The sequence below is a fragment of the Lygodium microphyllum genome, chromosome 29, assembly GCF_053477565.2.
Source record: "Lygodium microphyllum isolate KBCC chromosome 29, Lygodium_microphyllum_v1.1.10, whole genome shotgun sequence".
NCBI lineage: Eukaryota > Viridiplantae > Streptophyta > Polypodiopsida > Schizaeales > Lygodiaceae > Lygodium > Lygodium microphyllum.
The window spans coordinates 17814530-17839805 of record NC_141163.1 but is presented as its reverse complement, the minus strand read 5'-3'; the positions used below and the strand labels follow the sequence as shown (position 1 = coordinate 17839805).

The window sequence follows — 25276 nt, the reverse complement described above, 5'->3', positions numbered from 1 at the left end:
CCGCAAGAATAGGGCGCTCTGAAAGCTGCCAACCTTATGCTGAATTGTATGTGCTTTCCTTTCAGGAAACTTTACGTGCAAACAGTATGGGACAGTCCGCACGCGCTGTACAGAAGATCCAACAATGACTCCAAGACGGATTAATGTTCGGCTGAGGATGCCATTAAAAACTGATCAGTGACGGTGTGCATGACTTTAATTATCATGCCCTTTGAACATTTGTTGGGTGCCTACCTTGTTTAGTCTTAAGTCTTTCATTGTAGATCGATCAGTGTGTCACCTAACTATAAAGAATCATTCAATCCAAACACTTGTCTCTACGATTTCTAGACGTAGAAAAGCATTGGTTATGTTTACAACGTTTATGATGTTGGGGTAAAGGCCAATGTGATTGGATATTATGTGCACAGTTCATCAATATGTTGTAATAGTATGCTTCTCTCGTGATTATATTATTTAGTACCTCTTATTAACTGCTAGTCATATGTGGATTGGTACCTTCATGGGCAATATTGCACCCAAGTAATTTCCTTAAAGATACAGGCATAATCTGTCATTAACTTTCTTATCTCTTACTTGAGCCATGAAAGAAATGTTTGGTTGGGAGAATGGTTGCCATACTCTTCCGCTTGGACAATCTGCTTGTTTATCGAGAGGGGCAATGCAGAGCAACACACTTCTTCCAAGAAAACAAGGAATTACCATTCTCTGGCAGACTTGTGTTAAAGCCTTATTCACACTGCTACAAGCTTCTGTGAGTCTTGACTTTTGATCAATTTCTCAACCTGACAAGGCTCCAAAGACTGCAAAATGTTGAGCATGCCCAAAACCCTTCATAATGATCTGCTCAAAACTCTTCCTGTAAAATGGCTGGGATGAACTTTTGCAATCTGACACCTAACCTGCCAAGCAAACTGGATCGTGAAGCACGCCTGTAATGTTTGCAGGAATATTAGGTAGGCTATGCTTCTGTCCATGGGACTGCTTGACTTCTTCCCATGGAGAGCCTTCAAACTTGAATCCACATGATATTATGCAGTATCAAAGTCTAAACATTAGCCATCCCGAGTGCCTGTTATATTATTATAGCATCCACAGCTTCAAATTATAGATTGTTTGCTCTAGATAACATCAGCAAGCATAGAGTAGGAAACCAAGCCTGTCACACAGCTTATATGTCAATTTCATTATTGCGCCACAGCTGTTTTCTCAAGGACCAAATTCTGACTAGGTTTTCCAGAAACCTTTGCAGCATCATTCTTCATTATCCTCTTCAGATGGGGATCAGAAGTAGAACAACTTCTGTCACACAACTCCTTCCTTGAAAATCTCTTGTCACCTCCTGATAATCCATTCGTGAGGTGTGAGGTGTTCTTTGGCATTCGATTTGCAACAGCATCTTCTTTACGACTTCTTAACCTCTCATCCTGTTCCACCCTTTTGCCATGTGCACTGTCTGTCGAAGTATCATCTTGAAAACTTAAAGCTTCTGCAACAACCTTCACATCATTTTCTCTAGCATTCATGACAGACATTTCAACTGAACTACCATCACCAGCTTGTGTCGTGTTACTTCCTGATTCTCCAATTGTTGAGGATGCACAACATGCCTCCAAAGAGCAGGTTTCCTCTTCTGCACTGGACAATTTACGCTCCAGCACGTCATCCAAACTGGCCATTGCAGTATGTGAAGATGGGTCAGGATTCAGAAGTTCACCAGCACTGGACAAATGTTGTGTAACATTTTCAGAGGATGATGATGTTTTGGCTGACTTCTTGGCACCTTCGACAGGTTGGGCAGATGTGTTTCTGGAAGTGTGAGAATGATGATCTCCACCAAGGCCAGTATGCTTGGACTGCTTTGAAACAGATGGATTTACATGGGATGAGATAGGATCTACATGACCTTCAACAACATTGCTTTTTCTTCCAAGTTTTGGTGACTTTGGACGTGTTGGTGGTGCCTGCATATGAGATCATTCAAGAAAGAGAGAAATCGGTATCAAAACACTGATGAAGTCCAAACCAGCAATTCAATTTACTATCTTGCAACACAAACAAACATCAGTTACATAAATACCACAGCTTTTTTGGTCTCCAGTTTCTGTTGAGATGACTCTTGATAGAAGTTAGGCATTGGTGTGGCTTTGAAGTTTAAGCTCTTCCGAAGCTGCTTGATTTCTTCTTCGGCCTCTTCCTAATACATGTAGGTGAGCACATATAGTTTCAGTGGCAGGAAATAAAAGGTAGATTTATCAAAACAACAAAGAATGCCCATCATCTATGACATTATATCACCTGTGTTTTAGCTTCAGCCTCATTTTTTTCTGTTTCTTTTGCTATTAACTTTGCCTCCACCTTCGAATTGAACTGAAATTGTAACAGAGTAGCTGTAAGCTCTGCACTTAAAAGAGTTATGAACTAACTGGTATGTCTTATCTAGACAATGTGTGAATGGAAAACCACTCTTGCTTGTTCACTGCTCTGTGCCATTAAATTAAACTCCTTTTAACGTCTGCTCAGGACTGTCTTGCTATACATGCATGCATAGCATGAAGCAACACCTAGAATAGCACATGAAGGTTGAATGAAACAGTAATGACTGCTACTGTAAGAAACAGACACTCAATTCTTTGTGTCAAGAAAGTCTGCCTCTCTTACAAACTTCCCTTACCACCTTGACAAAGGTTTTGCAAAAATCTGGGAGCATATTCTGTATCTATCACTCATTGACTGGAATCTGGATAGCAGACATGCATCATGGTTATAAGACCTGTTTAATGGATTGTTGCAACACCCTACAGTGGGAACCATCCCTATGATATTACAGTTTAATCATGGAGGATCGCCTACTCACACATCAACATTCCCTACTCAACACAAGGATGCTGAAGTCAACCATGGTTATGACACCCTCATATCTGCTAAAGCTGCTCGGCATCATGCTATTCCTGACATCTCATATGTCTCATTGCCACCTTGCCTACATGCTTGCCTTTCCTACCTATCTATCTATCTATCCATCAACCTATTTATCCCACTATTAAGTTCCACAAATCTCATAGAAGGCCAAAAAGCAGCCAACAATCATGTGTACAATAGCATTCTTACTAAATTGTCACAAATCCATGCAAGAAAATTTATACCATCTATGAAACAATTCCTACATCCTCCACTCCCAACACACAAGTGTTGAGATGTCGAGCTCCACGAGTTGGTATCCACTACACGCCTTGGTGATGTGGCGGGATTGTACTCACTAGCATATTAGATGGCCAACATGGAGGGTATACCAATGACACCACAACTAGACTACACCCACATAATCCAGTCCTGGTTATGGCAGATTCATTGTGTTACCTCGTCTATCTTTAGCAGGTTCAAACTTAGTAACCGCATGTACGTATGTTTTAGTGGTTACTCATGCGGTCACCATGCCCACGCCTAGTTAGTCCATTCCCACCATTGCAACCATTGTCCACACTTTCCGCATGCATCGTGGGCACTCTAGGGTTCATTCCCAAGCGTACTCCACTCCCCCACCCTATACCCATTATACACATTATCCATCATACAGCAATACCACTCCTGTTGCTATGGCTAAGAATACTGTCACAGATAAGACTCGTTTCAACAGATCAAATTTTACTACTTGGTCGAGCTTGATACAACAAGTGCTTGAATCTCAAGGACTTTGGAACCTAGTAGTTACTCTTAAACCTATGCCAAATGCTCAACTAGCTCACCCTGAGCACATCCGTCGATGGAGAGCCCAAAATGCCACAGCCAATGTTGAGTTAATGCAAGGGTTGCTTCCTAACTTCCAATCTCAGTTACAGCATTTTTCCCTCGCATTTGAGGGTTGGAGTCATCTCATTGATTGCTATGCGGCACAAGATCACACTCCGCAAATAAATATAGACTTTGAGCTTCATGAGTTTTCCATTAAGGGGATCATCTAAAAGTCAAGTTGGCCAAATATCGGTGGTTACTCGCTAAGCCACATGACAATCAAGTTACATTATTTTTTAGCAAGTTTCTTGGAAAGTATTTCCACTTCATTTAGCACATTTTCTCGTTGCCTCGATTGCTGACCTTCTATGAGTTGGAGTGTTAGTTCTTCATTTAGCACATTTTCTCGTTGCCTCGATTGCTGACCTTCTATGAGTTGGAATGGAAGACCAGAGGTAGCAAGAACTCTCAAGATACAAAGGCACCTCAAAACAAGGGTGACCATAGTTTGTAACATATGTCTCATACTTCCATACATGTACAGGTATGAAAATATGACTGAAGTATGATTAAAACCTTAGCTCTAATTTTTTTCTCAAAAGACTAGAAAAATATAAGAATGATAAGTTGAACCTTAATATGAAATTGTAAACATTTTAACAAAGCTTACACTTTGAAAAGCAAGCATAAAAGACATTGACATTTGACAAGGGAACCATATGACTTTTGAGATTATAATCATCCCACTAAGGTCACAAAAAGTCATGACACATGACTCATAAATTATAATCAGCCCACTAAGATCACAAAATGTCATGGCTCATAATACATCATAGTACTCTAGACTCTAGATAACCTAAGAGACTAAAGAGAAGGGTCAAGACTCAAGATTGTAGAGTCTAGACTTATTGTGGCACGTTCGACTCGAGAAGACTCATCCCCATCTCCCGCATCCTCATCCTTATCCTCCACCTCATCCTATGACACACTAGAGATACCAGCACTAGATGCACCTACTATCACAGGAGCTGAATTTTCATCATCTTCCTCTCTCATTTGTGTCAGAGTGCAGCGATGCGGAAGCGTAGGACAAAGACTAAGAGAGAGTGAACATAGAGAGAAGAGAGAGAGAGAAAAGGAGACAGTGTAAACGCAGAAAATCTGCGGTGTAGTATGTTGTATAAGAGTGCAGAAATACACAAGGGGGCAGAGGAAATATCTACGTATGTCTCTGACTTGATGACCTCGATCTCCGTCAGCCCATGTATGTCTCTGACTTGATGACCTCGATCTCCGTCAGCCCATGCACAGTCTGTCTCAGCCAACAAATCTCAAGATCAGAATCTGAAAAGATGAATGCTAGAGTGTCCACAAAGCCGTCTATAATTAGCTGAAAAAATAGGAATTCCCAGCACCAGGTCGGCTGCATTTAATGCAGCCGACTGCAGGAAAACTGGCCAACTGCACAGCCTTACTGACGTGGCATCCTGCCTGCTACCGTACGCTGCTGATGTGGCATCCTGCCTGCTGCCGTACGCTAGTCGACTGTCCAGGAAATGACACTGGCTAACACCCCCTCTCAGATCCTGAACGGGTCAAAAGACTCAGAGATCTGGAATGCTGCCGAAGAAGAGCTTGGGGAAGTGCCTTCGTAAACAAATCTGCAAGATTATCCTCTGTCTTGCAATACTCCACATCAATGATCCCATCCAAAACCTTCTCCCGAATGAAGTGATACTGGATCTCAATGTGCTTCGTCTAGGCATGGAATACACGATTCCATACCAAGGCAATGCAACTCTCATTGTCGCACCGCAGAAGAGTAGGACAAGGCTGGGGGTAGCCAAGCTTCTCCAACAATCTCTGAAGCCACACAACCTCACATGTGGTGGAAGACGCAACCTGATACTCCGCCTCAGTATAAGAAAGGGCGACCGTGGGGTGTTTCTTGCTACTCCAAGAGATAACACCTGTACCCAAGATAAAGCAATAGCCTGTAGTAGACCGACGGTGATCCACATCGCCAGCCCAATCCGAGTCACTTCAACCTACAAGAACCAGATCTAAAACATTTGTACCTGCGGTATAAGAAATCTCTAAATCAGAGGTCCCCCTCAAATACCGAAGAATCTGCAGGGCAGCCTGCCAATGCACATGTTTGGGTTCTGTCATAAACCCTACCAAAAGACCCGCAGCAAAACAAAGATCAACACGAGTGTTGAGAAGCCAAATCAAGGATCCAATCAACTGACGGTAGCGTGAAGCATCCATCACGGGAGAATCTGAGTGTGAAGTGGCCTTCCAATTTGGATCCATAGGAGTAGTAATGGGCCGACAAGTCTCCATCTCAAAAGTCACCAAGAGCTCCTGAATGTGCCTCTGCTGAGAGATGAAAATCCCCCTCTAAATTTGATAAATCTCATGACCCAAGAAGAAATGAAGAAGCCCCAAATCTATCATCACGAATGCCTAATGTAAAGTTGTCTTGGTCTCTCGGACCTTCTGTGCATGATCCCCTGTCAAAATCAAATCATCAACATATAACACAAACAACACACGACCAACCTCAGAGGTGTGCACATAAAGCTGCGGATCGGCCTTGGAGCGCCGATATCCCAACTTCGACTAAAGAAATGAGTCAATCTTCTTGTTCCATGCATGCGGAATCTGCTTGAGGCCATACAAGGCCTTCTTCAACCTGTAAACGTTCCCATCCGAGGATCCAAAGCCAGGAGGCTACTCAACATAGATCTCCTCCTGCAAGTCACCATTCCGAAAGGCCGACTTCACATCCAACTGATAAACAGGCCATCTCCTATGGCCAGCCAAGGCAAGAACAGCGCGAATAGTCGCCATACGAGCAGTGGGGGCAAAAGTATCATGGAAATCAATGCCTGGGCGTTGAGTAAAACCTTTAGCAACAAGGCGAGCCTTGTGCTTGTCCAAAGAACCATCGCTAAGGTACTTGGTCTTGAAGACCCACTTGACACCAATCACCTTCTTGTGAGAGGGACGAGGCACAAGAAACCAAGTGTCATTCCTCTTAATAGCCTCCAACTCGGCTTCCATGGCCTTCTGCCAATGATCAAACTGCAAAGCCTCCTTCACAGAAGTGGGCTCTCGATCCTGCATAACACAGGTCAGCAAACAATAGTTGGAGCAGAGAGGCTCCGAAGAATGTGTCTGATTCCTCCATGACCTCCGCAGTCCATCCTACGGTTCCCACTCCTCAGGGATCCTCGATCCCTGAATCTCTGAGTGTGTCATGGGCCCAACGAGGAGGAGAACGAACCTCTCCCCGTCGCTCTCCATCTACTGAAGACTCAAGAACATCCACTGGCGGAAGCTCCTCGGGGGTTGCCGGTGGAAGAGGAGACTCTGAATCAGAAGAAAAATCTCCATCAAGAGGCTCTGGCTCCAAAGGAATTGTCTCGGGAGCCCAACTCTCCCCTGGATCTCCAAGGACGGGGTGCTCCTCACCCCCCTCTATGGCTGGAACTTCCACAAACCGCATATCTCGGCTCATGTAGACATCTCGCTTATCAGGATCAAACAAACGATAACCTTGGGACTGGGAGCTATAGCCAACAAAAACCTATCATCGGAAAGCCGCCTCGAACTTATCACGATGCATCTTCGAAATGTGCACATAAGCGTTACACCCAAAGATTTTGAAATAAGAGACACCAAGCTTAGTTCCGAAGTAAGCCTCAAAAGGTGTCATCCTGCCCACGGCCGAAGTGGGAGATCGATTGAGGATGTGAACTGCGGTAGCCACTGACTCGGCCCACAGAAACTGAGATGTCTATCGATGCTCCATCATGGTGCGTGCCATCTCGATCACACTTCGGTTCTTCCGCTCTAGAATGTCATTCTCTTGGGGAGTGTTGGTATTAGCAAACTCCTGCTGAATACCCTTGTCTGCACAAAAACGAGCAAACTCATTAGACATAAATTCACCTCCCTTGTCTGAACGCAAGGTCTTCGGTCCGCCAGCCAGAACGGTTCTCCTCAAGGAGAAGCCAATCCTAGAAGTGAGAGAAAACCTCCGACTTCAAAGTCAGGAAATAGGCCCACGTCATCCTGTTGTAGTCATCTACGATCAATATGAAGTACAAGCTTCCCTTTAGGAACTCGATCCTCATTGAGCCACAAAGATCCGTAGATACGAGCTCCATGGGTGAAGTAGACCGCCTAGAAGCTTTGTTGGAAATTGCATCCCAATGCAGTTTCCCATGAATGCAAGACACATGGTTGATGGCTCACCACTATGTCCGGCAAACGACCCTCGCGATGCCTTCTGAAGGTACTCGTAGTTCAGGTGGCCAAACTGAGCATGCCATAACTCGAACTGTGTCTGAGAAGTAAGAAGAAGAGAAGTAAGAGTTGAAGAAGACTTCAATTTGTAGACGCCATTCTCCTCATACCTTGCAAAGAGAACCTTCCTCGATCCACGATCAAGGACTCGAACAGTATCACTGTCAAACTCCACCAAGAGGCCAAGAGCACAAATCTTATGGACCGAAAGTAAATGATACCCCAAACCTGGCACATGCAACACCTCGGAGGTGTGGGTACCACCACGTCCATCTGGAATAAGCTGCATCTCACCCCGCGCAACAATAGACACAAAAGAGCTGTCTCCAATGAGAATCTGCCCACGCGAAGGTCGCAAATGGGCAACACCAACGGAAGAAGGAGTCATGTTGCCGTGAGGCACCACTATCCACAATCCACTCTCGAGCCTGGGGAGCTGTCATCGCAGCATCAGAAGTCGTCGGTGTAGAGTCCTCAATGACTGCTATGTGTAGAAAAGTAGCTGATGAGGGTGCAGCCACCGCTCCAAAGTCCTTCGTGTCCTTCTTCTTGGTATCCTTCTTGTCTTTGTCGGAGCAATCCTTATTCCAGTGACCGGTCTTTCCACAAATATGGCAAGTCGATTCCTTCTCCTTGTCCTTCTTGGATTTGTTGTCCTCCTTCTTCTTCTTTTGGTCCTTCCCCTTCTTCTGAGAGGCTTGACCAACCAATGCCTCCGATTTGGAAGCATTCTGTTCCCTTCAATTGTTCCTCCTGGTCCAAGACCATAGAAACCAACTCTTCCCACCGAAGAGTCGACTCCCACCCTAAAGCAATAAGAGCGGAATAAAAAGTACCGAATCGTGGTGGCAACCGGGATAGTAAAGTGATCGCCATGTCTTCGAAGGAAATAGGCTTCCCCGTATTTTGAACCTGCATCTGAAGCTGCCGAAGCTTGTTGATATGTTCTCGAAGCGAAGAAGACTTATTCATGGACAAAGTCCGCATCTGCACCTCCAAAGAAATCCTCTTCATCAGGGTCATCCGGTTGTACATCTAGTCGAGCTCCAGCCATATCTCACGAGCCACCGACAAGTGCTCGATGTGAGCTATCACGGCTGTGGTGCAAGACAAAAATAGAAAAGATCAGATCCTGGCATTCAGTTTGTCCCAATGAGACTAGGCCTTGGTCAACTCCGCATGAGCATTGGAAGAGAGTTTGGACTCATCCCTCACCGAGGGCCTGTTAATGTCCTCCATCACTAGTTCCGCCAAATCATAAGACTCTAAAATGGCCAACATCATCACCGGCCAGATGCGGTAATTCTCACCATCAAGCTTTTGATCTGATGGAAGAGCCAGTAGGACAAGCACCTTCCTGTCCATGATCGCTTGGAACTCCAAATCAATCTCTATAGACATGTTAACCTGCAACACCTAGACAAACGCAAAAGCAGCCCCCTCTGACTGTGAAAATGCAGCCTTCTAGGGCTGATTCCTCCACTGCCCAAACCTCCTTCACCCGTCGGAGGCGATGAAAAGGTAAAATCTGCAATGGAAGGCCTTAAGCGCAGCCTTCCTCCCCTTCGAACAGCAAAAACCTACAGTAAATTCACCGATTAGACTCCTTTCCTACACGCCCACGCTTGCTTCAGCCTTGATCCAATGCGCAGCCCTCCCGCTCACCCTCGAATCCTGGAAACGCAGCCTTGTGTCGCGCTGAAATCTCCTCTTCACATAGGTTCAGCCCTCAGTCAGTCCATCTTCACCCCTCTGATACCATGTCAGAGTGCAGCGATGCAGAAACGTAGGACAAAGACTGAGAGAGAGTGAACATAGAGAGGAGAGAGAGAAAAGGAGACAGTGTAAACGCAGAAAATCCGCGGTGTTAGTATGTTGTATAAGAGTGCAGAAATACACAAGGGGACAGAGGAAATATCTGCGTATGTCTCCGACTTGATAACCTCGATCTCCGTCAGCCCGAGCACTGTCTGTCTCAGCCAACAGATCTCAAGATCAAAATCTGAAAAGATGAATGCTGGAGTGTCCACAAAGCCAACAATAAATAGCCGAAAAAATAGGAATTCCCAGCACTAGGTCGACTGCATTTAATGCAGCCGACTGCACAGCCCTGCTGATGTAGCATCCTGCCTGCTGCCGTACTCTGTTGACGTGGCATCCTGCCTGCTGCCGTACGCTGGCCGACTGTCCAGGAAATGACACTGGCTAACAATTTCCTACAAAGCAAGCAACCTTTCATCATCCTTTTCCTTGTTTAGCATTTCTTTGGCTTAAGCCTTTTCCTTTTCTTTGTATGGATGAGAGAAAAAGTGCTCCAATTTCTCTCACATGGTGAAGCACAAGTGCCTTGAGACAATATCCTAAGCAAGCACTACAAAGTTGGTGTCTCTACCCCAAAGGTTTCCCACCATTCTACACCTTGATGCATCCACTTCTCATCCTTTGCAATAGGACGTGCAAATGCACATGACTCAAACTTATCTTTATCCAATTCATCATATAACTCCCCTTGAGCACACATCGTAGTTTGTAACACATTCAACCACATCCATCCAACCCTTAACTCACCTCCTTGTCACTATCAAGATTCTTTGTTCTCCAAATAGAATGGAACACCTTTAGCTATTTATAGTACGGCTCCTCCGAGCAACAACCGGCCAATTTTTTTTACTTTTGGCTATTTATCATAGTGCCTCTCACTTGGCTAGTCATTATTCTTTGCATGTTTCAAAACACCCGACATTCAAGGATTCTCCTCCATCTTCCGATGCTACCTTCCATCATCAGCATGATCCGGTGCCCTCTTTAGTGACACCTTGGACTGCGTGCAAGGACTAATCAGTCCTCTTTGTATTCTACATTCTTTTGGAGTTCAGTGCAGATTTTCTTCTTCCATTCTCTTATTTCATTGCAAATTTTCTCTTCCCTTCTCTCTCCGTGTTTATGTTTGCTTTTCCATTGCACACTCTCACATGCTCGTCCTCCCAGAATATCTAACAATTTCAACCAGATTGTCAATTAGAAGCTCGATAAAAACAATTGTCTTGCATTGAAATTTAGCATTACAAACTTCTTGAAGGGCAAGGGCAGTTGAAACTAAATAGAAGTAGAAAATGCAACGGCACTCGAAGTTCCTCTACAAAATGCTACTATATAACAGATAAAGGCTAAGTAGAATTGGGAGCAAACATAGATTAATGTAATGTATTGGCTATCTTTGTGTTAGCATGATGGGCTATTAGCAAGAATCTAAAACCCTTGCTATTGCATGGAAGAATCTGGCAAGGCTATTTGAAGTAGACACAAAAGGCCACAAAGGTACAACTCAAGGAAGAGCTAAATCAAGTTAAAAGAAGGAGTATGTCCACCAATGAAACAATTAATAATAATGATGTTGTGCAAGCATGTTTAGATGGACTTGGAGAGGAGTATAAAAGTCAATGCCCATGGGTAATACAAAAGGCATTGCAAAACATCATGCTCATACAAAAGTCGTAGCAAGTACTAAACAATTAGTCGGTTGACTAGCTTGGTCAAGATATCTACAAAAGTATCTAGTGATGGCACAAACTCTACATGGATGGTACCAAGCTTAACCTGCTCTCTAGTGAAGTGGTGATTTACTCCAGTAAGCTTAATTCCTTGACTCATGATAGGGTTACATAACAAAGTATATTAGGAAAATATGCGAAATATGCTTAGGAATTACTCAAAACTATTAGTCGTACCTCAATAAGACAATATACTAGCTATCCACATCATGTTCTCAAAATTAAAAATTGGTCAAGACTTCTTTATCCACATGACAACTAATCGCGGTTTAGTTGTCAATATCTAAGTGCTTTAGCAAGATAATAAGGAAGATTATGATATACTTAGCAAATGTTAATGATTATGAATTGAATCTTGTATAAAAGTTCATTTTTTATCATGATTTTCATTTTCTTGAGGCATTTAAAAGTGCTAAAAGAAAATAGCTAGTATGATAGCACTCTAGTTGTCAGGGAAGATAACGGTTAGTGTCACACATGGGAAATGAAATGCCACCAACAAGCTCCTCAACTACACAACCTTTGTCGTGCCATCGAAGAGTACCTGCTACTCTACCTCAACTGTGCAAGCAACCGCACTCTCCTACTTATGGTTTGGCCATGAAATGGAAGCCATGCTCAAAGAATACATGTAGTAGCTGTGGAAACGGCAGGTATCGGGATCTCTTGTCCAATCTAAAATGATATAACCTTGTAAATCCAAACCATAACCATAAGTGAGTCCATAAGAAAAAATACACCAAACATATCTCAATACACACAAACAAGTAGTCCAAGGCTATAGCTTCTAGACTTCTCGTGGCTGAAATTCTACATGTTCCCCTCAAATATTACCTTAATGAAGCTGACAGGTTTCCTAAGGGACATTTTCATCCTATTGCTTCTTTTGCTTCTTAGCGATACTTGTAATCAAGTCTGAGCACTACCACCACAAAATGAAGTGTGATCATACTCAGAGCCGACATAGGTAGACACCGACATCCTACTCTACAGTCAATGTCCGGAGTGTAAAGCTCAACATAGTCACAACAGTGAAAGAACAACTGCCAAATGTCCTCAATAACAGAATAATCCAAATGCATTACTATATGAAACGGTACAACTGTCTCAACAGAGACGAAAGTGTGGTCGACATAGTGCTCGGAGACAATCATTGGTGCATTGAAATACTCACTAAGCAAAAGATACTAAGTAGGCTGAATTTGGCCTAATGTGAATCACCAAGATCTATATATATGCTCAACAAAGGACAACCTTGAGATCTAGAGGCCTCACCACTGGCTATGTCTAATCAATGTAAAACTATTCAACTAGCTAAAGTACATACTTTCCTGAGAAACAAAAATAGGAGTCCCAGATCTAACTACTTCATCCCCAAAAAATAAGACATTTGACAATCATCTCAAATGTAGAGCTAAGCTAGACCTTCTACAATGGTAGCAAAATTTGAGCATGTAATGAGTAAATCACCAACATATGATAAGATGTACCTAAACCCTTTTGAATTTGATCGAACATATAAATTTAAGTCATAAGGGATAAAATAGAAACCATGAATTTAAAGGAACTCAACCATTCTATGAAACCATGATCACGGTACTTGCTTCAATCCGTAAAAAGCTTTCCATAAGTGAAAGATCTTTCCTTGTGATCCACAACAGAAAATCTAAAAGGTTGCTCCATATAGACTTCCTTCTCCAAATAACCGTTCAAAAAGACGGTTTTGATGTTCATCTCATAAATTGGCCAACTGTGGTGAGCGGCTAGTACAAGTATCTCCTTATAATCCATGACATATTTCTATAGAAAACCTTGTTCTATAAGGCGAGCCTTGTAGTTGTATCCAAAGTCCCATCAGCTATCATTTTGGTCCAGAAGATCCACTAAGTCCCAATGACTTTATCGTGACTCAGACAATCCACCAAGGTCCAAGTTCTGTTCTCAATAATGAAACACACAAATGTGGTGTTCTGTGCAAGCTGCACAAATCTTCTCGAACCCTTCAAAAAAGGAATCTAGTGGAATGATCCCCAAATCCTGCATGGTTTACTCACGAAATCACAATTGATACATTGGGCTCGATCTCAGACCGCATAGCAATCAAGGAGATGACTCCAACACTCAGATTTAAGGGAAAAGTGTTGGATGGAAAAATGAATGGTGTGAATATAGTAATGCAACGGAAGAGCAAATTCAGCTCAGGTGTGACTGGATTAGTGAGAAACCGGCAACAAACAATGGAGTTCTATCAAGAGAAGTGCATGCAACAGCTGCAGCAGCATAATGCAGCAGCAGATGATGATGTGACAGCTGTACAACTGGGCAGAAAAGCAAAACACAAGCTAAATTGTGACCTCAGCAACTAGTGGCAGCTGTGTAGGTCCAAACACATGATGGAAAGACAAGATCAGCAGTAAAACACAGCCAACCAAGAGATGGCAACAGGCTGGAACCAGTCACCAGCAGATGAAAGAGGCTAGGCAGCAGGCACCAAGTGTAGATCAGCAATGAACAGCAGTTCGAACTAAGATATCCTCCACAAACAAGGTGTGGACAACAGATACAAGAGCCAGCAATCTGCAAAATAGGATTAAGGCTGTGTGGTGGGAAGCCTATCTATTTATAGATGGATGGGTCCTCCCAAATTAGGGTTTGGCTTAAGGGACATAGATGCTCTCTAGAATCACATTTTCTTTTTAATAAAAGTTTGGTAATTTTGAGTTACGGGGCTGTTATTAAGAGATAATTAAGTTTAGAATCCATTTTTTGCTCGATATGCATATGCAAATGCAAACAGCTAATCACACACATATCCAAACAAACAAATCTTCAAGTGCTGACTTCCAGGCAGCCATAGAGACATAGACAAATGTAGACAAGATCTAGAAACCCATTCATAGAGAGACCATAAACAGGCAAGGAGATTGGGGAGCATCAGAGGCAACTTGATGGCCACATCAAACAGCGAACAGCACAAGTGCAGGACTGGTTGCATGCAGCATACGTGCCAGATGATTCTAATAGCAGCAGCAACAGTGAGTAAGCACAGGCAACAGTGACTCAGACCAGCAGATAGGTGGGCCATGAGTGGATGTACCAGCTTCAACCACATCGGGCAATCAGACTGCAGTCCAACAGGTGGGGCAGGTCCAATGGCCTACAGATCTGACAAGCTATCAGGTACCCAATGGATCCCTATAAAAGCACACACATCTCAAGAACCACAGTTGTAAAGCCTCTTCATCTTCTTCCTCAACAGTCAAAATCACAAAAACTTAGCAAACCTCTTCTTCTGTAACAATTCCACACAGCAGTACTAGCAGCACGTTGGAGCAAGCTACACTCAAAAAGAGGCTTGATAAGGGAAGAGAACTGTCCAGGTGCTGTCCAGTATGGCAAGCAGGTTGAGCTACTTGAGAGAAGGGACTGCTGCTGAGACACACAGAAAAAGAATGTGAGAAAGAACAGTGTAAAACCAGGATGTCACACATGTAGGACACAATTGTGGCTAGATTCAGCAATTAAGGAACTGCAGTGCTCAAAGCTGGGTGTCACATAGAAAAACTCAAGGACTTTGAACAAAAATAGGCAGGAACACATAGAGGGGACTTCCCTCACAGCTTTTTCTATTGTGAAACCATTGTTCTTTGATTCACTAGCCTGCAAGGGGATGGTTCTCAAAGCAATGATTATTGAAAAACTTTCCAAAAGTGGTAAAATACATCCATATGTAATATGCAAATCACCAACATAACAGTTTCTCATATAAGAACTGCAATGAGCAACTATAGAATTTTTTTATCAGATGTCTCCAAAGAGACAGCAACTAAAGAAAATGCAGTCATCCAAACCTTGCAGTCCAAGGAATGCATGATTCATCTTTTCCATGTACTATCCAATGCACTCAATAACTAGCCCAACTGAAGAACTTGAAGTACTTTGATAACCCAAAAGAAATTTGCCAAACATCCAAAACTGTTCCCGTATATATGGGAAGGATATCTAGCATGTAATTACTTTACAAGTCTTGTCTATTTAAAGGACTCTATTGCTCAGCAGCCCCAAAGTAGGTACAGTACTGTTTCTTTAGGAGACGTGCATGCATGAGTCTTAGGTTTTGAAACCCCTCACCCAAGTAACCAGTCACCAACTTGTTCATACCACTGTTGTCTTTTAGCTTTTTCATCACTTCTCAAACCAAATGCTAGCCCAATTTGTTCATACCTCTTTTCTCTTTTCAGCTCTTTCATCACTTCTCAGATTAAATGTAGTTGTCTTGCTTTTTGCTAAGCTTGATCGTACTTTTCCCATGCTCTTGTCTTGAGCTTGACTGCCCAGTTGTCAAGGAGAAATAAAGGAAACTTGGGGCATGCCAAAACTCATTGTCAAGTAGTAATGGGTAGATCCAAGCAATGCTAAGGATACTGAGGCATAACATCGGTTGGCAAATTTTGGTGTTTTATTTCTGCCCGAACCTTTGGTTGCTGCAGGTTCTGTTCGTTCAACACCCTGAAAAGACACACCTCAAATTGTTAAAGAATATTGAGCACTAAATGTGTACAGGCGAAAACACAGGTGCAAAACAAAATCTAGACATGCATAGCACATCAGATATATTTAAGCCTCCCATTTGGCATGTAGAATTTGCATTAAGGGCCAAGGCACAAGTTGATGAGTTCATAATTCAAAAATATTTAGGCCAAGCAAAAAAACTTGCAATACTTTGATCAACCTATAAAAACATGCGACTTCACAAGGCATAAAACTCAAAAATTTGTGAAATGCATGCAACAACAGGGCCTTGAGTGATCAATTGCCATGCACTTCCTATAATTTATGAAAGTATACTTGAACATCATTCTCAAGACTCAAGATGCACCTAGATTCAACCACATACATTATGAAGATGCACTTAAATTCAAATGTTTTAACTCCAAAGGAGCATTATCATAGCCTAGCCTTACAGCCAACATATGGATCATTGTTACATTCGCCATGTCTTTGCTATGAGTTCAAGCTTGTATGGACAAACATTAGCCTTTACAAGGTGGGGGACAAGGAGGTGTGATTTGACTGCCAAAAAAAGTTCATAAACTCAGCATACCATAAAGGAGGTGGGATGATGTGGTGTGATGCTGCCATCATACATGCTTTATGTCAAAAGACGCATGCTGAGTATTTCAAAAATATTCTAAACTAACAACCACAATGAACTAAAACCAGTAAATCAGCAAACGATAACTCCCAACAGTAGAGCTAGAATGCTCCAACAAGATTCAACACTGCTTATTTGCCTCTTCCGGCATTTCTTTATGAGTTTGGAAAAAGAGCTTTACAAATGGTTGTTCGCCTTGCTAATCAACGTAAGATGGACTTTGATGGCAATGACATAGGTTTGATACTTTCAATAATGCCCCATTGCAAACCAGCCATTTGTCACTGATTCCTAGTGCATGCTTTTCAACTCAACCCAGCTTTGCCCTATTGCCTCAGCCAACTGTTGCTCTTACCATAAGTATCCTTTTGAGTGTCAAAACTAACTCAAATGGATTGTAACAAGATTAGGGTTTTGGCTAAAAATCCTAATTTGTGCAGCAGCAAATCAGTCCCAAATTTACTCCTACATCCAGAGTGCATGCATGCTTTTAAATTTGATCCAGCTTTGCCTGATGTATCTCGGATCTCCCCATGTTTAGCATTTCACACTACAAACTAACCCAAATGCACTCTTAACACATATCTAGATGCATCATGATGCTGTTCTCAGGCTAAATAGCGATTCTATGTCTATAGAACATCGCATGCGTGCCCAAATACTGTTGTTCATGTACATATTATACTATAGAAGCATAGGTGTTGCCACCGGTGCCAAAAGGCAGGTTATTTCGCTAAAGAGTTTCATTTGAACAGCCACCAGCTACTGCTCATTCACCATGTCCATGAACTGCTTGCAACAATCAGTGAAGACCTGCCGGTCATCTAACCTATGGACAATCACCTCAGTCATCCCCCTTCTCAACACCAAAAGGTTTGTCTAACTAGTACACCACCCCTCCCTTGAACTTTAGTCCTCAAGCGCATCTTGCCTCCATTGAGGGCATGCAACATGCAACATGCAACCTGGATTTCTCATTTTGAGTTGCCATCTACCTCCAACGTGCAGCCACAAGTGGCTGAGTATGCTTTTCCATGAGATCTTCCGTTCCAGAAAATGGGGAGTGTAGCACCACGCTTGTTTCAGATATCTATGATACTGACTGAGATGTTACCCTTCCCACTTGAAAATCTTCATATTCTCGCAGGGCTCACTCAAGCTTGTTTTCTCTGTTCTACTGCACATTACTACTCTTATTATCTCACATCTTTAAGCTTGCCAACCTTTTCGTAGTGAGATCCATCTGTAACCTTGTACAAAAGTGCTTGAACAGAGATAGAAAACTCAAGAGTGTACATCTAACACAGTGAATAGTAGAACTCAAGATGAAGATAACTCAAAGTAATGAATGATTGAATGTATGAATTAAGTTAAACGTTGGATACAATGGGCCTCAAACCTCGTGTCTTGGCGAACTAGGGATGAGGTGAGCTAAAGTAGTTGGAGACACCAATGTCAGCTCCAAGAATGTGTCATACTCTAAATGGATCCAAAGTGCACAGCAGCGGTCCAAATAAGTTTGGTGATGTTTGAGTGAGTTGGCTGCAATGTGCACAGCTGATCAGCTGCAAAACACAGATGCTTAGATGATGTACAATGATGTCAGCAGCCGAATGCTCTCCAGCATGCATGTGACTGGCAAGGCAGCCTGTCTGGCAGCTAGCGCAAGTGCAGAAGCTCCAAGATGACCTCCAGCAGTCAAAATGCAGGCCTGGAGTGTAGATTGCACAGTGGAAGTCTCCAGAGGGGCGGGCTGGACCACCTGCTCAGGCAGGTGAAGCCTGAAGGTGTAGGAGGCAGAAGATGGATCGTGAACAGCAGGGCAACAGCCAACAGATGAAAAAGCAGGTGTGGACAGGCTAGAACAGGTTGTGGGGAGCTGCACCATGGGTGTCTAATGAAAGCAATGCAGTGGAAGCTCCCTAAATCAGGTCAGCTGGCTGGTAGACTGTATAGACAGCAAGGGGCAGCACTAAACGAAGCTCCACAAATAGAGATGTCCTCCAAGAAGGGGTGTGGGCAGCAGTGGGCAATAAAAGGGCTGAAGGTAGCTGGCTGGAATGAAGGGATTAAGGGATGCACTCACATCGACTCCTATTTGTAGAGGATTTGCGGTGCACTTGACCTACTGCCAAGTTCCATTTTGGGGTCATTTTAAGGAGACTAAATTAGGGGTTAGTACACAGTAATTAAATTTAAGTGCAAAGCCTCAAATTGGTGGCTCAACAAACCTTTCACTAAAGCACCAAAGGCACCTTCATTTGAGTCGAGGTAGATGTGTCCTAACATCTCATTTTGTTATTTATGCTTATGGCTCCCATTTTGGCCAAGGATGGCCAAGGACAAACCTTGCAAGGACCTACGCTTTTGGCCAAGATTGAAGACTTGGATAGCTCAACACTCCTATGAGCACTTTCTACTTGCCTGGTACAGAACAGCACCTATAGCAAAATCATTTGTATCCATGTGAACCTTCTAAGGTCTATTTGGATCTATGATCTACAATAGTAAACCCGTTTCAATGTTGGGGATCATTCATCGAGCTCACTTGTACAAACACCAAGTGAACTAACGTGCTTTTTCTTGCTCCAAATATCCTCGAGCACATAGGTCAAGGATTCAACAACCTTAGCATGGTCCTTGATGAGCTTCCAAAAGAACCCAATGAAACCTAGAAAAGATTTCACCTGTCTAACAGTCCTAAGAATAGGCCAATCAAGCACTAGTCATACCTTTTCTTAGGTCAATCCTAGTGCCATCAACTAACGTGGCATGTCTGAGATACAAAAGCTCCATGTGAAAGAACTCACACTTAGATATCTTTGCAAAAATATCGCACATCTTGAGAGACGTAACACAATGCACAAGTGATTTGTGAGTTCCTCCAATGGCCTTCTATAAATGAGCCTGACATCAAGAAAGACCAGCATCCACTTTCAAAGATACAAACAATAAATTGTTCATCGTCTATTGAAATGTCATGAGAAAATTTGTCAACCCAAAAGGTAAAATCAAGAATTGATAGCATACATTCTGCATACAAAATGCAATTTTTGCAACATCCTCAAGAGCTATCCATATCTAATGAAACCCGAAATATTATCTTCCTTTCTTTGTTTTTCAACCATACAAGAGTCCTACATGCCCATTACACACCAATGACACAAGGGGAAAGAAGCACACTTAAAAAAATAATATAAGTTTAATGTAACTTTGAAATATAAGATGGAAAGTAAGTCCAGAGAGGATTTTGGTTAGTTTTTCCAAAGAGTACCCAAACTCTTGCTTTTGGAGTTGCATGTCTAAGGCAAGCTAGTCAAAGCAAGTAGAGATGCTTGACACATTATAGAGGCTGCAACACAGTAAAAGATTGATCACTAATCACTTTGATAGACCAAATGCTATGAGGCTATATAGGTGCCCTAACAGCCAAATGTTGCATTGATGTATTTAAAATGACAACCCACCAAACGACAATGACATGTCAATCCAAAAACTTCCCACTCCCCACCTATCACTGGCTAGCTACAAAGCTTCTTCCCCTAGGAAGTGGACATATCTTACCTATTTAAGATATAAGGAAGATGCAACCCTGACTAGAGGCCCTTTTTAGGCTACGACTAAGTTCAAGTCTCTACTTTATGTCTAAGTTTTGTCTAAGATAGATTTTGTCTTATTAAACAAGATAACACGTGACGTAATACTTTATTTCGTAGAACACACATACCACTAGACACATTGGAGTGTAAGAACTCATCGGCCTAAAATGGCCCACCCCCCACATACCAATTGCTGGCTACAAGCTAGCTACAACACTCACACTTGTCAAGTAAGTGGACTTATCTTACACACTTGGAGATGAGAAAGATGCAATCTCTGACTACAGGACTATTTTTGGCCGGGCTTCTCGTTGAAGACTTTTTTTTTAATATAATTCTTATTGATTAAGAAAACACTCTTCATAGGTCTAATGGCCTTTTGACAACATTAATAATACTTTCTTTCTCTCTCTCTCTTTCTATCCCTCTCATACATTGATGATATTGCTGCAAATCTGTACTTTTTCAAGTACTTGAAGGTACACTCCTGTAAAGCTCCACCTGTATGCAAAGCTGCTATCTTCAGCCATGCTACTGGAGAAGTCAAAGACCACCCATGTTAGTGCTAAGATAATATGAAGAACATGGATAAACATGGATGAGCTTCTACCTCTTTCAGATCTTGCTAAAGATTAAAAATAAATATGCACTGGTGATTGAATTAAAAAGGATTCTAGTACTAGAAAAACCTTACTTTTTGCTTCCATCCGTGCCTGGAGACTTTCCTTCCACTTTCATAGAAACCTGATAAGCATGAAAGACTGGACATCAACACTCCGCCCACCTCAATGAAGTCAAAGCAGAAGAGCAGCACAAACACTATGGGCTGGTTACTGTCATTTCTTTTTACGTTAACAAATAAAATGTACAGCTGGGAAAAAAATATGTCATACCTGCCCTTTCTTTGATGTCACAGAACTATGCATGTGACCATTTGAAACAGGTCTCCTTGTAGGTCTTGTCCCATTGGTGCCCTCAGTTTCAGGTATGTTTTCTAGCCCAGAGGCCCTTTTGTCCGTTGCCAGTGCAAATGGCTGTGGCACTGTTACATGAGAGTTCAAATGGCCAGTACCCATTGGCCGTGCGTGACTTTTAGTCTCTATTATGCGCCCATGCTGCTTGGCTTCTCCATTAGGTTTACCCAGTTTTGCAGATGTGCCATTAACTGATAAACCTCTTGAGCTTTGTGAGAATTTCTGTGAAGCTCTTTTAGGTTTCACCTGGATATGGCCAAACATTGGCTGACCAGAAAAGTCCTGCATTAGAAACATAAGGTTACCAATAACACAGCATAAAAGACTGCAGCCCACCAGCTGTGACATGTATGAATCTTTCCATGAACTTTGTTCGCTAAATCTTCAAAATCTTGTCATGACATCCAACAACATGCACAAGCAGACATCAGAAAATTTAGATGCCCTGAGTGTATCAACAAAAAGGATACACATAGATACAGTTCTGAGCCATTATTCCAAGATAAAATGCTAATAGGCAGGCCATATTGACACAAAAATTTGGGCACTTTTTGGAAAGCCTGGCCCAGAAAGCTTCAAGCAACTCACCTGTGAAGCAGACGACTCATTAGGTCCAGTGGCTTCAGATTTATCAGCACTTTCAGTAACCTTCCCACCATCAACTTTATCTATTTCACTCCAATTCTCTGATTGAGACATGATACTGTTTTGCTTGGGTGATCCCTGAGCATCTCCATATGTAAGTTTGTCATCATCTGAAACCGCTCCTTGACTTGGATCTGTCAGAGAAGCTGACAAGTTTTCAAATTGGTGATGCATATCAGGTGCCACGACATCTGGTGAGATTTGAGTGTCTTGCCACATTGTTGATTCTGAATCTTCTTCAGAAACTAACACTTGAGATTTGGCAATCAAATCCTGGGAGCTCTCTGCAAGTGCTAAAGTCTCACCCTGCCTTGTTGATTCTGAACCATCTTCAGAAATGTACAGTTGAGTATCCAGAATTGTCTTCTGGGAAGTTTCATCAACTGTTAAGGAATCACTAACTTGTTTTTGAGTTGGACCTGCTATTTCCAGTTTATCAGACACCACACCATCATCTAATATATGTTGACCCTCAACTGTATTCACAATACTTGAGTTTATTCCCTCATTGCTAGAATCATTAAATGTTTGATGCCTGACAAATTCAGTTTCTTCAGCCATCTCTTTAACAAGCTCCTCAGCTGCACTACCCTCTGCCATTGCTTTTTCCAACGCCTTTTTCCTTTTGTAGTAAGCTTCAAAATAAGCCTTTTTCTGACGTACAGAACCAGCAGTGGAGCAGCTTCCAAGTTCTTCAAGGTAAGGATTGTGAATAAAGGATGACCTTTTTACCCAAGAAAGAGCATCTGTTGTAAACCTTCCAAAAGATACTGAGTCACCCAGTGCTCCATCAAAAGAACTAAGAGCCTGTCCATGATATCATCATCAAAAAATGAGATTAGTTAGATTTTCTCAAAAGTGAGAAGATCAAAGCTCTGTTCCCTATTAGGAGCAGCATACATTAAGAAAAATCAAGCATGGGTCTCACAGATGAAGCAAAATGAAGAAATGGAAGTTATGAACCAGGCAAACAGTAATAATAGAGGCAGCAACAGAAAAAACAACATGTTGTTTGGCCTCATTGAAACAAATAATGCCAATGACAAGAAATATCATCATATGTTGAGATTTGTTTGATTGGCCATCCATTTAATTTTATCATGTCAAAACATAGTTCGAAATTTGCACCACATAGATAGCATTGCTTTTCAAAGCATGCACAATTGCATGTGCCTCCCCATAACTGGCAAATTCAGTGAGTCTGTTATATCTCTGTGTTTTCAAACAAGGCATGTCCACTTCATTGAATCAAGTCCATACTGACAGCTGTGTCAGTAGTGTCCATTTTCAGCCTTGAATGGTTTGTTCAACTCCATTATCATGGAATAGGAAGAGAGAATCAACCGACTGGAAAAGATGAGAAAAGCAAAACACCGATACCCCCCTAAGTCTGGACACAAATGATCACAAGGTTTGCCACCTGGAGCACTTGGACGTTGCGCAGGTGATACTTCCTTCACAGGCATAAAATTGCTGAAAGCAAAGCAGCTCTAGCAAAGCAATGATGAAACGAGTGCATGTTGTTGAGGTGCCAAAATGCGCTTGTGGTATCCCCTTCTGATAAGAATGTTGGATAAGTATCTGAACATACATGAGCATGTAAGCTTCAAGGGAGGCCTGGATGAACAATATCAACAACTCAATGGGGAACAAATTGGTCGTGCAAAGCCCCTGCAGCACCTCACAAATCTCAACGTAGAGCAAACCATAAGCAATTTTAACAGTAAGGCTTTCAGACTCGGGTCATTAAAACAAAGGATCAAGCGTGTGATAGAAATCAGGTGCAATCAACCGGGTTCAACTTGGTAGTGAAAGACCTGAGCAGCCCTGATAAGGTGTGTATGTGTGAAGAAGGCAGGTTCTCGAGCGTATGTTTAAAGTGACAAGGGTGTTGGCAGAATGTTCGCAATGGTTCGCAGCATTTATGGGACTCAGATGCATGATGTGGTACATGATGGAATGAGAGAGACCTAGAACAGTACCTGTGAATCCGCATAGTGATCAAAGGATTGCTCATCGTAGCCTCCCAAGCATGCTATTCCTGTTTCCATTGCAAGCCTTCTGACAGGGGCAAGAGGTCCCAGTGCTAATGCTGCCGGAATTTCTGAATGCTGATCACCTGCCGTTGGTTCTGATTTTTATGTCATTAAGAAAATTGGCAGAAACGCAGATGTTGTTCCTGATCCCTATGCCTTTAAGAAGAAAAGCCAGATGTTGGACCGAATCCTTGTGTCATTCAGAAAAACAGCCACATGTTTCCAAAGAGGTGGTACCCCGATTGACCTGAATGATCAGTGATACGGACTCCGGAGTGACAACGTCATCAATCATGCGTGATCAGCGGCTGATTGTGCTTCTACAACAGCAAAAATGGTATGTTCCCTTGCCTCGCAAGACTAGAACGGAAGAATCCCAGTGCAGGGGGGACAAATCACGTGTCCGCGAAGCGAGCCGGCCAGCATTAACAAGGGAAGCATGTCAAGAGACCGAGACGAGCTATGGAAAGGTTGAGGCGAAGGCTATAGGGTATTGGCAGGCCAAAATCGCAGCAGCTGAGGAAAAGTGGGAGCAGGATCTCAGGCGCAGAAAGAGGCGACGGAGAGGAAGCCGGCAAGCTCGCATTTAATTAGGATTCCAATGGCACGAAAGGGAAGGGAGATAAAAACGGACGATCGGGAAATGGCAATGCAGAAGGCTATGGAGGACGATAAGGACGATGAGGAAACGCTGAAGAAGAATGAACGAATGAGAGAGAGAGAGAGAGAGAGAGAAGCCGAAAGGATAGCAAGTAGGCTGGCAACAGTGGCGAAGTGGAGTGTTCAAGTGCCAAAAAAAAACTGTTGCTGAGGAAGAAGTTTAAACTTGAGCATCATTAACGCCCTTATTTATTTATATATTGACCAAAAATGTAATCATATATCATATCTTTGCATAATCCAGCTAGGGATCCCTTTGGTATTGATTACCAGCATTATTAAGGTCCTTCCTTCGTCCTATTGTTTTTCCTTAAACTGTGAAAGCTTAGAAAACTATATTATAACAATGAGTGAACATAGCTCCACATAGGAATGAACAACAGAATTAGGCCCGGTTCACACAATGGCAGACGGATGCTTGTGTAGATCATGCTTTCTTTACATTGCGTGTGAATATATTTAACGACCGCTCATAAAATTCACAAGTTCTTGATTGGATTGTTGGTTTACGTGGCAATGTAAAGCCTACACGATCTGGACAGGGGTTCAAATATTGCGGCTTGTTTTTATTCCAAAAAGCTAATGGGTCTTGTCTGGTACATTAAGG

At 42.6% G+C, this 25276-nt stretch overlaps 1 protein-coding gene across 2 annotated transcripts; it reads right to left on the bottom strand.

The window, feature by feature from the left end:
* Positions 1-401: 401 nt before the first annotated feature.
* LOC148010419 (uncharacterized) lies at positions 402-24797 on the bottom strand. 2 transcript variants are annotated; one of them, XM_087671316.1, is made up of 10 exons: positions 24257-24796; positions 23956-24165; positions 21917-22780; positions 21248-21610; positions 21049-21098; positions 16026-16109; positions 15825-15930; positions 2299-2370; positions 2081-2197; positions 402-1964 (listed from the first exon to the last, which is right to left on the bottom strand). In XM_087671316.1, exons 2-10 carry the CDS (start codon positions 24022-24024, stop codon positions 1188-1190), a joined length of 2502 nt encoding a protein of 833 aa, XP_087527442.1. In that variant the 5' UTR covers positions 24025-24165; positions 24257-24796; the 3' UTR covers positions 402-1187. The 2 variants fall into 2 exon arrangements, with proteins under 2 accessions (XP_087527442.1, XP_087527443.1); XM_087671317.1 differs by having other exon boundaries at positions 21248-21595; positions 23956-24797.
* Between the last annotated feature and the right edge of the window lie 479 nt (positions 24798-25276).

Bases quoted from the DNA above. Each gene is read 5' to 3' on its own strand.
- LOC148010419 (XM_087671316.1), bottom strand. From the start codon at position 24,024: ATGGAAACAGGAATAGCATGCTTGGGAGGCTACGATGAGCAATCCTTT. The intron at 21,611-21,916 runs GTGAGTTGCTTG...TTTCTAATGCAG, and splicing joins ATGAGTCGTCTGCTTCACAG to GACTTTTCTGGTCAGCCAAT. The intron at 2,371-15,824 runs GTATGAACAAAT...TTACAATTTCAG, and splicing joins GAGCTGAAAAGAGAAAAGAG to TTCAATTCGAAGGTGGAGGC.